General features: G+C 49.0%; 1 protein-coding gene across 2 annotated transcripts in view; it reads left to right on the top strand.

The window, feature by feature from the left end:
- The window catches only part of PHF24 (PHD finger protein 24), a 29,009-nt gene that overhangs the window by 12,881 nt on the left and 2,412 nt on the right, over nt 1–13,716 (top strand). For both annotated transcript variants that reach the window (XM_081942083.1, XM_081942082.1), the window contains exons 3-7: nt 2,957–3,142; nt 3,575–3,653; nt 3,934–4,121; nt 4,401–4,567; nt 5,564–5,650. In XM_081942083.1, the coding sequence (XP_081798209.1) occupies nt 2,957–3,142; nt 3,575–3,653; nt 3,934–4,121; nt 4,401–4,567; nt 5,564–5,650 (707 nt within the window). The remainder of the gene's footprint in view (nt 1–2,956; nt 3,143–3,574; nt 3,654–3,933; nt 4,122–4,400; nt 4,568–5,563; nt 5,651–13,716) is intronic.

Below are 13,716 nucleotides of genomic sequence, written 5' to 3'. Positions count from 1 at the left end.
TTTTTATGACCTCTTGCTATGGCCTTTTTAAAGTGAATCTCTGCTCTTGTTAAGACGGTTGTTAAATGAGTCTGCCCCCCCCCCATTCACACAGCTTGTCAGAAGGACACAAAAGGGGATGACGACCCCAGGACAACCGTCATAAATATGAGTCAGTTACCAAGCATCGGAATTTTGATGATCACGGTTGTAAGTGTGAAATTAGAATGGAATGGAGCAGAATAGAATACGAATTAGGAATGGAGTAGAACAGAAGTCATAAGCAAGTCTTTTCCGTGCTATTGTATTTTCGAACAGCCACTAAATGAACGGTTGTAAGTCGAAGGCTACCTTTGGGTCTTTGCTCTGAACTGCATTTGCCTCAAAGCCCACTCCCCTCTTTTCACACCCTTTTTGGGTTTTACCAGCCTGCATTAAGATCTGCAGAACATGTGGAGGGAACTGCCGTATTTCTGCAACATTCGACACCAAAAATTACCCAGCCCCCTCTTAGACTCAACTGTTGGGCCGGCCCAAGCGCTGTGTGTGTGTGTGTGTGTGTGTGTGTGTGTAAATGCTAAGTGTCGCTCACACAATTATCTTGCAGTCCTCAAAGCAAACTTTCCCTCCTCGTCCGTATTGGAGGCCAGGAGAACAAACAACTCCTCCAGGAGCCTCATAGAAAATTCAGTCACGTCTGGAAGAGGAGAAGCTCAGGAGGAGGCAAATCATCAGCCTCCCGAGGGGAAGATGTGAAACAAAGGTCGTTTGCCCCCCCAACCCCCCAAAGAATCAGCACTCCCCGATGACACAGTCCTGATGTGCTGCTGTTCATTGTCTAAACACACCTGGAAATGCCAAATTGGACAGGTCTGCCCTAAATAGACCCAGTTCACATTGATTTACTCCTTCCATTTCTGTAGCTGGCCAAATCAACCTGGGGATTCTGGATGGCTTAACATTCTAAAACAATCGAAATATGACAAGAGCAAAAACCAAGAAAAATGGTTTTTTGTCTTCACCGTCACCAGCAGAAGCTCCAGGGCTGTTGAGATGGGGAGAGGAGTGGACAAAGGACTGTCCGGTTCATCTCTGAAGGTCAACCTGCTTAAATTAGTCTTTCTGAACCAAACAAAACCGAAGTGTGTATTATGAAAAATAAGGCATTTCTCCAGAGTTGAAATTCACCTTTTTTTTACTACCAGTTCTGTGGGCGTGGCTTGGTGGGTGTGGCACAGTGGTGGGTTGGAGGCCTACTGGAGCCTGCCCAGAGCACCAGATGCCATTCTGGTAGGCTGCTCTGGAGGGCCCGCCCGCCCGCCCAAGCTCCTTACCGATCTTTTAAGTCTTCGGCACTTCCGCCCACGCGCACAGCTTGTACAGCACCTGCCCAACACTCTGCTGAACAGCTGGAACATCGCGGAGGCTCGCGGAAGCAGTAAGACACATGCGTGTACTGCTTGTGTGTGCGCGCATGATGCACGCGTTCATGTGGATGACGCCGGGCCCGTTCCAAGCGTACCGGTTGGAATGGGATCCAGAACCCACCACTGGTGTGGCAGGGGAAGGATCCTGCAAAATCCCCATTCCCTCCCCACTCTGGGGGCAGCCAAAGGTGGCATTTGCCTGTTCTCTGAACTACTCAGAATTTCCGCTACCGGATCTCCAGAACCTGTCAGAACCGGCTGGATTTCACCCCTGCATTTCTCCCACTTTGGTACAGTTCTTCATCCCAAAACAGCTGGAGGAAAATGCACTTCTGTGTGTTAGTTAACAGAGGAAAGAATGGCCCTTGGGGGGGGGGGGGTTGCAAGGCAGCGGAATGTTCTGGAAAAGGCCACAAAAATGGTAAATGAGAAGGGCCCATTTTGAGGTGATGCGTGACGAGAAATGGAATCAGGTGTGGCTGAAAGAACAAATGGTGGAACCAACTGAAAATGCTTGGGAGAATCAGAGCAACTTCCAGCTGCCTCATTCTCCCCAGGACAGAGGTCACCCTCAGGCCCCAGATGGCCTCAGTTGGGATCCTGGAGCTGCTGGTCCAAGAAAGTGGCTCCTGTCCAGGAAGACCCTGGAAACCCCTGTCTTTGTGCTATTCGTTAACACCTGTCCTTTTGGAAGCAAATTTAGTGGCCCCTGATTTGAGCAGTCACATCCTCTGTGGGCCCTGGGGGTCCCATCCACTTCCTGACTGGGAAGGGATACAATACAATAGCAGAGTTGGAAGGGACCTCGGAGGTCTTCTAGTCCAACCCCCTGCCTAGGCAGGAGACCATATACCGTTTCAGACAGATGGCTCTCCAACATCTTCTTAAAGACTTCCAGTGTTGGGGCATTCACAACTTCTGGAGGCAACTTCTGTTTCACTGATTGTTTTAACTGTCAGGAAATTTCTCCTCAGTTCTAAGTTGCTTCTCTCCTTGATTAGTTTCCACCCATTGCTTCTTGTTCTACCCTCCTGAGCCCTTCCTACAACCCTGTTGCCCATCTGCCCATAGATGTTGCCCATCTATCTGGAATAATGATAGCATTCTTCCAATAATGCCACAAAGAAGAGGGAGTCAAGCTATTCTCCGAAGCACCTGAGGGCAGGACAAGAAGCAGCAGGAGGGCTGTAGATCATTAGAGAGAGATTCAACCTGGAAATAAGGAGAAATTTCCTGACAGAACAATTAACCAGGGGAACAGCTTGTCTCTGGAAGTTGTGAATGCTGCAACACTGGAGGGTCTTAAGAAGAGGTTGGACCGCTGTTTGTCCAGAGTGGTAGAGGGTCTCCTGCTGGAGCAGAGGGTTGGACTAGAAGACCTCCAAGGTCCCTCCCAGCTGCCTTATTCCTCTCCTTGCTCCTTCGTGGCCTTGGTTGATCCGAAGGCCAGAGGCTGGGCCAGAAGCCCAAAAGAAGCTCGCCCACTGGGACAGGGGTCTCAGGGCCAGAGGGTTCCCCTTGGATCTTTCCCAGCCCTCCTTCCGCTGCAGGTGACCAATGATGAGATGTGTGAAGTGTGTGAGGTGTGGACGGCAGACTGCCTCCTGCCCTGCCGGGTCTGCACCAAGGTTTATCACGACGGCTGCCTGCAGCGCATGGGCCTGCTCTCCCCAGCCGAGGCCTCCCGGGCCATTGAGGCAGCCCACTCGGCGGTCGGCTGGAGCTGCTACCACTGTGTAAGTGGAGGGGCTGGGAGGGGGGCAGAGAGGCCGGCTGCTCCAGGCCCAGGGAATCACGGCTGTGCCTTTGGGGGGAGGGATGCTCAGAAGGATTTGGGGAAGTGGGACGGGGTGAGGAATGGCCGGGAGGGCAGGCAGGGGGCCAGGAATATATGAAGGGGGGGGCCTAGAGACAAGGTACATTTAGCCATGGGAAGATTGGGAGGGGGGGATAGTTGATATAGGTACACGAGGTTTTTTGTAATGCTAAGTTATTAAATGAGTTTTGCCCCATTTGGCAAAGCTGTCTAACTGCCCAAGGCCCCTTGGCAACAAAGGGGGCTCAGCAGACACCCACCTTCCCCTCCCCCCCCACCCCCCACTGTGGGAAAAACAGTCCTCAACCGGACCGGCTGGGTTGTAACTGCCACCATTCCTTCTTCCGGGCAGGATAACCTGAACTCGCTGCTCACCGAAGAGGAAATGACCTCCCTCTGCGATGCCTTCCGACAGAGCAACATCCCACCCGGTAAGACTGCCCCCCCCCCCCGAACCCATTTAGGGCAGAGGAGGAGCACTGGCAGAGGGGCATTGCAGCCCATTGAGGTCTCCTTCACAGGGTGGAGACCCCTCCCCATCTGCCCCCGACCAACCCCCTGTCTTAGCCAAGAGACTAAGGGCTTTCTCTCTGGTTGGAGGACAGAGCCCTGGGGGAGGGGGGCTCCTGCGGGGGGCCTTTTTGCCCTGGGGGAGGCCAGGCAGCCAAGTGGCCCCTCTAACCATGACTTGGGGGGGGGGGGATTCCACAGAGAGCAGCCTGAGCCTGGAGGACTTCCTGCGCTACAAGGGCCTCGGGGGGCAGGGCAGCAGCGAGGAAGAAAAGGAGCGCCAGATGCTGCAGTTTGGGGCCCTGGACGCTGGGCAGAAGGGCCACGTCACCTGGACGGATTTCCTCTCCCACGAGTCCCTGCTGCTGCTGCAGAGAACACGCACGCAGGTGGGGGGGTCTCTTCCAAAGGGGCTGCAGAGAAGGAAGGAAAGACCCTACCCCATGTGAGAGCAGCTCAGCCACCAGGCAGAAAGAAAGAGGCTTCTCCCAATCCTGGGGCTGAGCTGGGGGTTGGAGGAGGCCTGGTGAAGAAGCGGGGGGGGGGATCTGGCCCTCTTTCCCCACCCCCCTCCCCAGAGGAGTCAGGAAGGCACCCCCATCCCTGCAAAAGCAAGAAGATCGGAGGGTGCAGGCAACCCCCCCCCCTTGCTTTGCTTCCTTCCCCAGGAGGGGCTGCTGCACCTACTGACGGGCAAGGAGAGGGAGCGGGCACGGGAGGCCTTCCTGGCCCTCAACCGGCAGGGGGATGGGCTCATCAGCCAGGACCAGAGCCAACGCTCCCAGCACGCTTGGTTCCGAAAACGGCCTCCGGGGGTTCTCTCCTCCATCGCCAGGTAAGACCTCAGCAGGCGAGGGTTACCTGGGCCCCTGTGGCTGGATGGCTGCCCATCTGCAGGGGAAAGAAGCCTCACCTGTGGGCAGTTTCGACAGCTGGTCCCCCCACCCCGGCCATAGCTCTCTCAGTACCCGATCCACTTGGGGTCTCCAACCTTGGCAATTTTAAGGCTTAGGGACTTCAACTCCCAGAATCCCTCAGGTGAGTTGAAGTCCACAGGTCTTAAAGTCGTGAAGGTCGGGGAGCCCTCCCTTGACCCCGAGGGCTGCCACGGCTGCCATAGCCGTCAGAGCAGGGCGGGAGGCAGCTGGAGGCACAGCTGGACCAAGCCATGCAAGGCCGCCCTGTGCCTAGGCCATTGGGGCCTGTGGGCGTCCTTGACTTACGACCGGTCACTTAAGGACCGTTCGAAGTTACTATGGACCCCCCGAAAGGTTCTTCCGACCCAGTTCTGAAGTTCTGACCGTTGCGCTTCCCCATTCCCCAGTGGCCTGACTGTGTGGTTGCTTGGCAACCGGTGCATTTCCAGCTGGTCTCAGCATCCCAGAGTCACGTGACTGCGATTGAAGGGGTTTTTTGCCAAAAGCCAGCATTTATTCCGATTTCCATTGAAACAGCAATGGGTTCATTTAACGACTGTTGTGTTTCCTTAATGACCACTACACAAAAAAGGTCATAAAATGTAGTTATTTTACAACGGTTGTGATTTATGGCCGAAATTGCCAGGCTTGGTTTTGATTGCAAGTCGGGAGCTCACTGGATTCAAGGCAGAAGGGAGACACGGTTTCTTTGTGGGGGGAGGTCATCCTGATCCCCCCCCCCCCCGGCTGATCAGCCCATACAGATGAAGCCTTCATATCCGCTCTCCCACCCCCTCCCCCGAATCCTGGGATGACTTGTGGCCCATTGGCTGATCCAGTCGGCCTCTCCGGACTAGCCCCCCACGCCCCCACCCCTAATCCTGGGCCTGGGTCTGTGTGTGGCTCTCTTCCAGCGCCAGCCAGGCGGAGGCCGCCCCTGAAGGCAACAGCCCAAAGCAGGAGGGCCAAGAGCTTCCCAGAGAAGAGCCAGGGGAACCAAGGTAGGTGCTGAGACCCTCCCCCATAGATGCCCCGGGGCTTCCGGTGAGGGGTCCGGGCAGTGCTGTGAGCCAGGGCTCATGGGCAAAGGGCCTCTGGATGTCTACGCTTCCCCTGGACTGCAACGTCTTGAAAAGGGCTCTTTTTCTTCACCTGCATTGGAAGCAAGCCCAAGCTCCTTCTCAATCGGAGCAATGTGCCCAAAGGAAGGGGCTCTCCCCAGAGGATCCAGAAGAGCAACCCAGGTGCTGCTACAGAGCCCTGGGCAGCCCCACACTGGCCAAGGTGCCCGAGGTGAGGAAGGTAGACATATTATGGTGGTCTTCCCAGTGGGTGACTCTGCCATCTGGCTATTCTCCTGGCTCCCTCTGCGGTGCTTTTAGCTGTGGTGCAAAGACGGTGCCCGCTTCCCCCAGCCCTGTGGAAGGGGGAGCTCTCCCCCAAATCAAGAAAGGCAGAATTGAAGCAGCCTTTTGCGTTAAGGACCCCGGAGGAGGTCTTTGATGAGGCCTTTCTTAGTCAGGCCCAGGAGTCGGATCTTGGCAGACGCGGGGGTTTTAGCCATATTTCTGTCCTGCCCCAATCCTGAAGGACTCCCAGCAGTGAATCATAAAGCTTAGACCAGGGGCTTCGACCAGGGGTCCCCAAACTTTTAAGGCTTGTGGAAAGTTTTGATCAGGGTCTCCAGGCTTGGTTTAGAACAGAGCTCTCCAAACCTGGGAACTTTGAGACTTGTGGACTTCAATTCCCAGGATTCCCCAGCCAGTGTGGGTGAACTTCAAGGTAAATTACATCCACAATGTTCCCTCGATCTACTAATGCAGCCTTTGGGTCCCAAAAAGAGCAGTGAGCTTTGTCTAAAGAGATTTCTTAACCTCTGCAACTTTGAGACTTGTGGACTTCAACTGCCATCATCCCCCAGGGAGCAGTGCTGGCTGAGGAGGAATCCTGGCCGTTGAAGTCCACAAGCCTTGAAGGTCGCCAAAGAGTGGAGAGCCCTGCTTTAGGCTCCATACGGAGGAAATCAGGGAAGACCCCGCTACGCACACAAATTCCAAATCCAATTAACCACCCAGCTAACGGAGTTACCTTCATTACCCCAGCTTAACCACTCTGGCCCTGCGTGAAGGGAGCAGCGGAGCGATTGTCAGGGTCTCCAGCTTTGGTGTTGATAGGCAGAGCCATCGCTGCTCTTCTCTTCACACCTTCTTCCAATTTGGGGAACAAGGAGGGTGACTGACAGGTGTCCCCTTTTGGGGAGACGGGCAGTTGCCTTGCCCAGTTGGGTGAAAAGATGCCCCGGGTGTAGCCAGCAACCCCACGGTCCTTCTGCAGCCAAATCCCCTTTTTCTCTCGTGACTTCTGGGGGGCTGGAAAGGCTTAAAAGAGGTTCCTCCATCACGGGAGGGTTTGAAAGAAGAGGCAGGCAGACATTTGGGGGGGAAAGGTACAGGACGGGGATGGCAAACCTTTTTGGCACTGTGCCCAAACTGCACCAGAGCGCCAGAAGCACAAAGACTAGTTGGCTGGCACCAGTGGTGGGTTACGCCCGTTACGACCCGGTACAGCCGTTCCGGTGCCTGCTGGGAGCACCAGGTACCATTCCGTTCCGGTGCTCCGGAGGGCCCCCCCCCCGCCCACCCATGCTCCTTACTGGTGTTTGAGGTTTTTGGCCCTTCCACACGGGCACATGGAGTACATGACGCCTGCGTGACGCTCCACCGAGCAGCTAGAGTGTCACGGGCGGTAAGTGCACATGCGCGCACTGCACGCATTCAAGTGGGCGTCTGGCCGCGTTGCACCGTACCAGTTACGACTAGATCTGGAACCCACCACTGGCTGGCGCACACCTGCCTGTTTTGGGGGGCGTTTTCTGGCTGTTTTGACCCCTGGCCATTTTCCAGCGCTCTGGTGCCTGCAAAGACCAGCTGGAAAAAAGAAGAGCAGCTGGCAATGGCGTGCATGCCCACAGAAAGGGCTTTGCGTGGCACTTCTGGAACGCGTCCACAGGTTTGCCATCATGGGTGTGTAGGGTCTCCTGCTTGAGCAGGGGGTTGGACTAGAAGACCTCCAGGGTCCCTTCCAACACTGTGATTCTGTTATGCTGAGCCAGGACAGGCTTCTCAGCCAGTCCAGAGGCCAACATTTCACGAGCGGAAACCCCACAAACGTCCTACTTCTAGCCCCCCGTGGAACTCCTCCCTCCCTGTGGCCGCTTCTACCTTTGGGCTCTCCTGGCAAGAGGAGTCGGCACTGGCAATCAGCTCAGCCTTGTTAGGAATTGAGATGAGGCACTGGCGTTGCCATGGGAACAGTTGGCAACGGAGCACGCTGTGAATCTTCAGAGGCGTGGGAGGGATGGCACCTGGCTCAGCCGGGCAGCCGTGGTCAAGAAGGAGGCAGGCAGAGAAAGGGCTTCCTGCTGGAGCTGCGAATCTGCGGTCAGGGAGCGACCCAGAGAAGGCTAGACTGCCCCGCTGCCCAATTCCTTCTGCCCCCCGCCTGCCTGCCGTTTGCATTGTGGGCGCTGCCAGCTCACCCACTGAGGCCTGGAGAAAATCCACAGGGGGCATGCAGGGATGCCAGCCTCCATTCCTCTGGATGCCGAAGCCCTTGCCAAGCACCCTGGCACTGTGCCATCCTCTTGAAAAGGCAGGAGGCCCGGTTGTGCAAGAGAAGCGTGCAAAGTATGAAACCCAGGATCTGCGTTTGGTCTCCAGCGAAAGTGCAGGATGCCCCTTTCTTCATCTTGGTGGTGGTTAATCAACGAAAGTTCACTCAAAGTCTCGGATGAGGAGCCTCTGGCTGGATCTCAAACAGAGCAACCAAGAATCCTGAAGAGGTTTTTTCCTTAAAGGAGAGCTTTACTTGTTGAGTCTCCATGTTTACTTGATCAGAAAGGATATCTAATCAATTGATTCCTTCTATAGGTAGTCCTCGACTTATAACAGTTCATTTAGTGACTGTTCGAAGTTACAACGGCACTGAAAAAATTATGGCTCTGAATTATGACCGTTTTTCACCCAACCGTTGTAGCCTCCCCACAATCACGTGATCAAAATTCAGACAACTTGACAACTGACTCATCTTTATGGCGGTCGCAGTGTCCCTGGGTCACGTGATCCCCTTTTGCGACCTTCTGACAAGCAAAGTCAATGGGGAAGCCGGATTCACTTAACAACCATGTTGCCAACTTAACAACTGTAGTGATTCACTTATCAACTGTGGCAAGAAAGGTTGTAAAATGGGGCGAAACATGGTTAACAACTGTCTTGCTTAGCAACAGAGATTTGGGGCTCAATTTTGGTCATAGGTTGAGGACTACCTGCAAGAAAGGAGGTGGAAGGACGTTCCTCTTCTCCACCGTTTTTGCTTCACTTGAGAGTCCCTCCTGAGAACAGGCATATCTCACCCGATAGTTTTCTCCTGCTACCTGCTTAATTAATGCTTTAGGCAATTTCCATGTCTTTGAAGTTTTATGCAAAGATACACAGATTCATTTTCTTGGTCCACTTCCCCATCATTTGTGTAAAATTTGCAGTCGATCCCTCCACTTTCACTGTCTAACACAACTGCATGGTCCTTTCGTAAATCTCACTTCCACCTCTTGGCCGGACACAGACTGGACAAAAATTATTTATGTTCCCAGCCAGCAAAATGGCACCATCTGTGCACCACCACCAATGTGCCTCTGCTGCTCCCTCACTCATCTGCCCGTTGGTATTTTAAGCAATCAGGCAAACATCCCACACCATTACCTGAGTTCTACTCCAAGGAGACCCTCTCAAGCTAGAGACACCTGGCAAGTCAAGTTGTCCACATCTGCCAGCTGTTTGTTGCAGCAGCTAAAAAAGCAAATACAATCCTTGGTTCCATAAACAGAGGCATAGAATCAAAATTACCTGAAGTAGCAGTTGTAGTTGTTGTTAGTTGCGAAGTCGTGTCTGATCCATCGCGACCACATGGAGAACGTTCCTCCAGGCCTTCCTGTCCTCTACCATCCTCCGGAGTCCATTCAAGCTCACGCCAACTGCTTCGGTGACTCCATCCAGCCACCTCCTTCTCTGCCGTCCCCTTCTTCTTTTGTCCTCAATCATTCCCAGCATGAGGCTCTTCTCCAGGGAGTCCTTCCTTCTCATCAGGTGGCCAAAGTCTTTGAGTTTCCTCTTCAGGATCTGGCCTTCTAAAGAGCAGTCGAGGTTGATCTCCTCTAGGACTGACCAGTTGGATGGCCTTGCAGTCCAAGGGACTCAATGCAAGAGTCTTCTCCAGCACCATCGTTCAAAAGCCTCCATTCTTTGATGCTCAGCCTTCCTTATGTTCCAACCTTCACAGCCATCCATTGCAACTGGGAAAACCATAGCCTTGACTATACTTTTGTTGGCAAGGTGATGTCTCTGCTTTTTAGTATGCTGTCTAGATTTGCCATAGCTTTCCTCCCCAGGAGCGTCTTTTAATTTCTTGGCTGCAGTCCCCACCTGCAGTGATCTTGGAGCCAAAGTATCACTACCGCTTTATAAAGCCTTAATAAGGCCACACCTGGAATATAATGCCTCCAGTTTTGGTCACCACATAAACAAAAAACAATGTTGAGAATTTGGAAAAAGTACAGAAAGGAGCAACTAGGATGAGTAAAGATCTGGAGACTAAAATATATGAAGAACGGTTGCAGGATTTGTGTTTCACTAGTCCTGAGAAAAGAAGGACCAGTGGGTGGCATGATAGCAGTATTCCAGTATTTGAGGGACTGCCCCAAAGAAGAGGGGGCCAAATTATTCTCCAAAGCACCTGAGGGCAAGACAGGAAACAACGGATGGAAATTAACCAGAGAGAAAAGCAACATGGAATTAAGGAGAAACTTCCTAACATTGAGGACAATTCGCCAGTGGAACAGAAGTTGCCTTCAGAAGTTGTGGGTGCTTTTAAAAAGAGACTGGACAGGCACTTGTCTCCAATTGCATAGGGTCTCCTTCTTCTTCTTTTTTATATATATATTTTTATTTTTAAACAAACAAAGACATAAAACACATACAACCTTCTTCCATCTCATATAGCGTGTCATTTGGTTACAAGATTTTGTGTGTCCTTTCCATGGTCACCACTTACAATTACGTATCGAATCACAAATTATTCATTAAGTAAGCATAAGTACATTATTATCATTATATAACAATTATTCAACTGTAATTATTATTCCTTAATTTTAAATGAGTTATTCTAAGTATTGAATTCATACATACAACATTATTTTGCATCAATAGTTCAACTTCAATTATTATTTCTACATTTTAAACAGAATATTCTATATATTGAGATCATACAACATCATTCCATTACATCATTCCAATCTGTTTAACAATGCTAAACCCTTAAAGTATTGCATATATCATTCTATTATTCTTAAAATATAAACAGTTCTCCAACATTTTCCATTACCATGATTTTTTATCTAACATTGATAGAACAAGTCCAAAACCTTGTAAAATTGTTCATCTTCTTGTTCTCTAATTTCAAATGTCAATTTACTCATTTCCGCACATTCCATTATTTTTTGAATAGTTTCCTCCTGCGTTGGTATTTTCTCATTTTTCCCATTTTTTGCAAATACAATTCTAGCTGCTGTTAAAATGTTTACAATCAAATATTTCAAATCTCTATTATATATTTCTGGTATAATTCCCAATAAAACAAATCTCTGGTTTTAAGTCTATATGTTTTTGTGTCATTTTCTCCAACCATGTGTGAATCTTAGTCCGATATCTTTTAGCTTCTGCACAAGTCCACCACATATGGTAACATGAACCCGGTGTCTGATGACATTTCCAACACTTTTCAGATTTATTCTTGAACATTCTTGCTATTTTCTTCAGGGGGGTAAATGCCACCTGTAAAACATCTTATACAAATTTTATTTATATGTTGTTGACATTGTCATTTTATAATTTTTGGACCACAATTTCTGCCACTTCTCTAATTCAATCCCATTCCCAAAAAATTTTCCCCAGGCTATCATAGATTCTTTAATTTGTTCTTCTTCTAACTTAACCTCTAATAAGTGTCCATAAAGTTTTTAAATTACTTTTTCATCAGCACCCATCAAAATTTTGTCTAGCAGAATCATTTTATCATAAAAACTGTTAGATACTTGCTCTAACTACAGTGGTTTCCACCAGGGTCCTCTGTACCGGCGGGAACAGAGGTTTAATCCTATTGGTCGAAGGGTCTGGCAGCTCCCTATAAAAGGGCTGCTGTCAGACTGAACCTTCGCTGGATGGTCCTCACTTCTTGTACTTAATAAAGAGCGGTTGCTACCGTTAACAGCCACTGTGTGTGCCTTTCCATTACCCGATCTAACAAAAACCTTCCTCTTTATGATCTTTCTCATATCTAGATTGTATTTGCACATAAGAAAACCAGTTCATCTTTATTCCTTCCTGTTCCAACTCTTGCATATATTTAATTTCACCCTCTGCATTCAATATTTCACCATATCTGACTGTTTGTTCCTTTTTGTATATTATTGAATATGAAAAGGCTTCAATGGTTGATAGTCAGACTGGAATTTTTAGATAGTGTTGTCTTTTAGTCTTGTCCCAATTTAGTAGCAAAGCCTCCCGTAGGCAAATGTCTTCTAAAATACCCCCGTGATTTGATTCCCTTGTACCATAAAAAGGCATGCCATCCCAGCAATAGATCATGTCCTATAACAGTCCATAATCTAGTGTTCCTTAATGTTACCCATTCATTAACCCACATCAGACTTGCTGCCTGGTAATATAATTCCCAGTTGGGAAGGCCCAGTCCGCCTCTTGTTCTTGCATCTGGTAACAGTTTAAGTTTTATTCTTGCTTTTTTCCCCTGCCATATGTACTTCAACACTATTTTATTTAAGTCATCAAAGTATTCCTTCCCTGATCTAATTGGAATCGTCTGGAACAGATATAAGATTCTAGGTAGAATATTCATTTTAATTGTAGATATTCTCCCTATCATCGTAAATTTTCCCATTTCTTCAGATCCATTGCAATCTGTTATTTAAGCTTATAGTAATTGTTCTCTTTAAGAGCACTACATCTTGCTGTTAAGTATATCCCCTTATTCATAACTTGCATCTCCAAAGTTCCCGCCAGTTCTTCCTTTTGTCTTGTTGATATATTCTTAGTCAAGATCTTTGTTTTATCTTTATTTATTTTCAGTCCTGCTACTTTTCCATATTCCTCCATTTCGTTGTCTCTTCCATTGTTAGAAGTTATGAATGAGGTGATGTCAGAGAAGAGGATACCCAAATCATGATCAGAAGCATATATTATACTTTTACCAAAAGAGGAGGCCGACTTACTACAAATTAAGAATTACAGACAGATTCCCTTTTAAACTCAGACTATAAGTTGTTTGCGTCAATATTGGCAGAATGACTCAAAAAATACTTAAATAATTTTATTCATTCTGATCAAAATGAGTTTCTACCAAAGAGACAAATTAAAGATAATATGACAATTATTTTAGATACTTTGGAATATTACGAGGAGCAGCCCGAAAAACAATTGGCGTTGATGTTCTTGGATGCACAGAAGGCATTTGATAACGTTAATTGGCATTTTATGTTGTTACAACTGGAACAGATGGGTTTTGGTGAGAAATTTACTCAAGCCAGACAAACTATCATAAACAAACAGCTAAGATAATGATGAATGGAGACCCGACAGATTCCATTGAAATAAAGAAAGGGATGAGACAAGGCTGCCCATTATCACCTTTACATTTTGTTTTAACGTTAGAAGTCTTAAATAGAAATGTCAGAGAAGAAAAAGAAATTAAAGGAATGAGAATCAAAAAGGAAGAATAGAGGGTCTCCTTCTTAAGCAGGGGTTAGACTAGAAGACCTCCAAGGTCCCTTTCAGCTCTATTTTGATTGAGGGGCATGTCGTGTGCTGACGGAGCTCAGGGTATTGGTTTTTCCTTAAATTACAAGTATGAGTCTGGGAGCATAATTTCCAGCAAAAGAAAATATTAAAAAGTTTCATTTTATTTTTTAAAAACCCTATATTTTAGAGTATGCTCCCAGGGG

Source organism: Natrix helvetica, assembly GCF_964273705.1.
Source record: "Natrix helvetica genome assembly, chromosome: 2".
In the NCBI taxonomy this organism is placed as follows: Eukaryota; Metazoa; Chordata; class Lepidosauria; order Squamata; family Natricidae; genus Natrix; species Natrix helvetica.
This window is presented reverse-complemented; position numbering and strand designations above follow the sequence as displayed.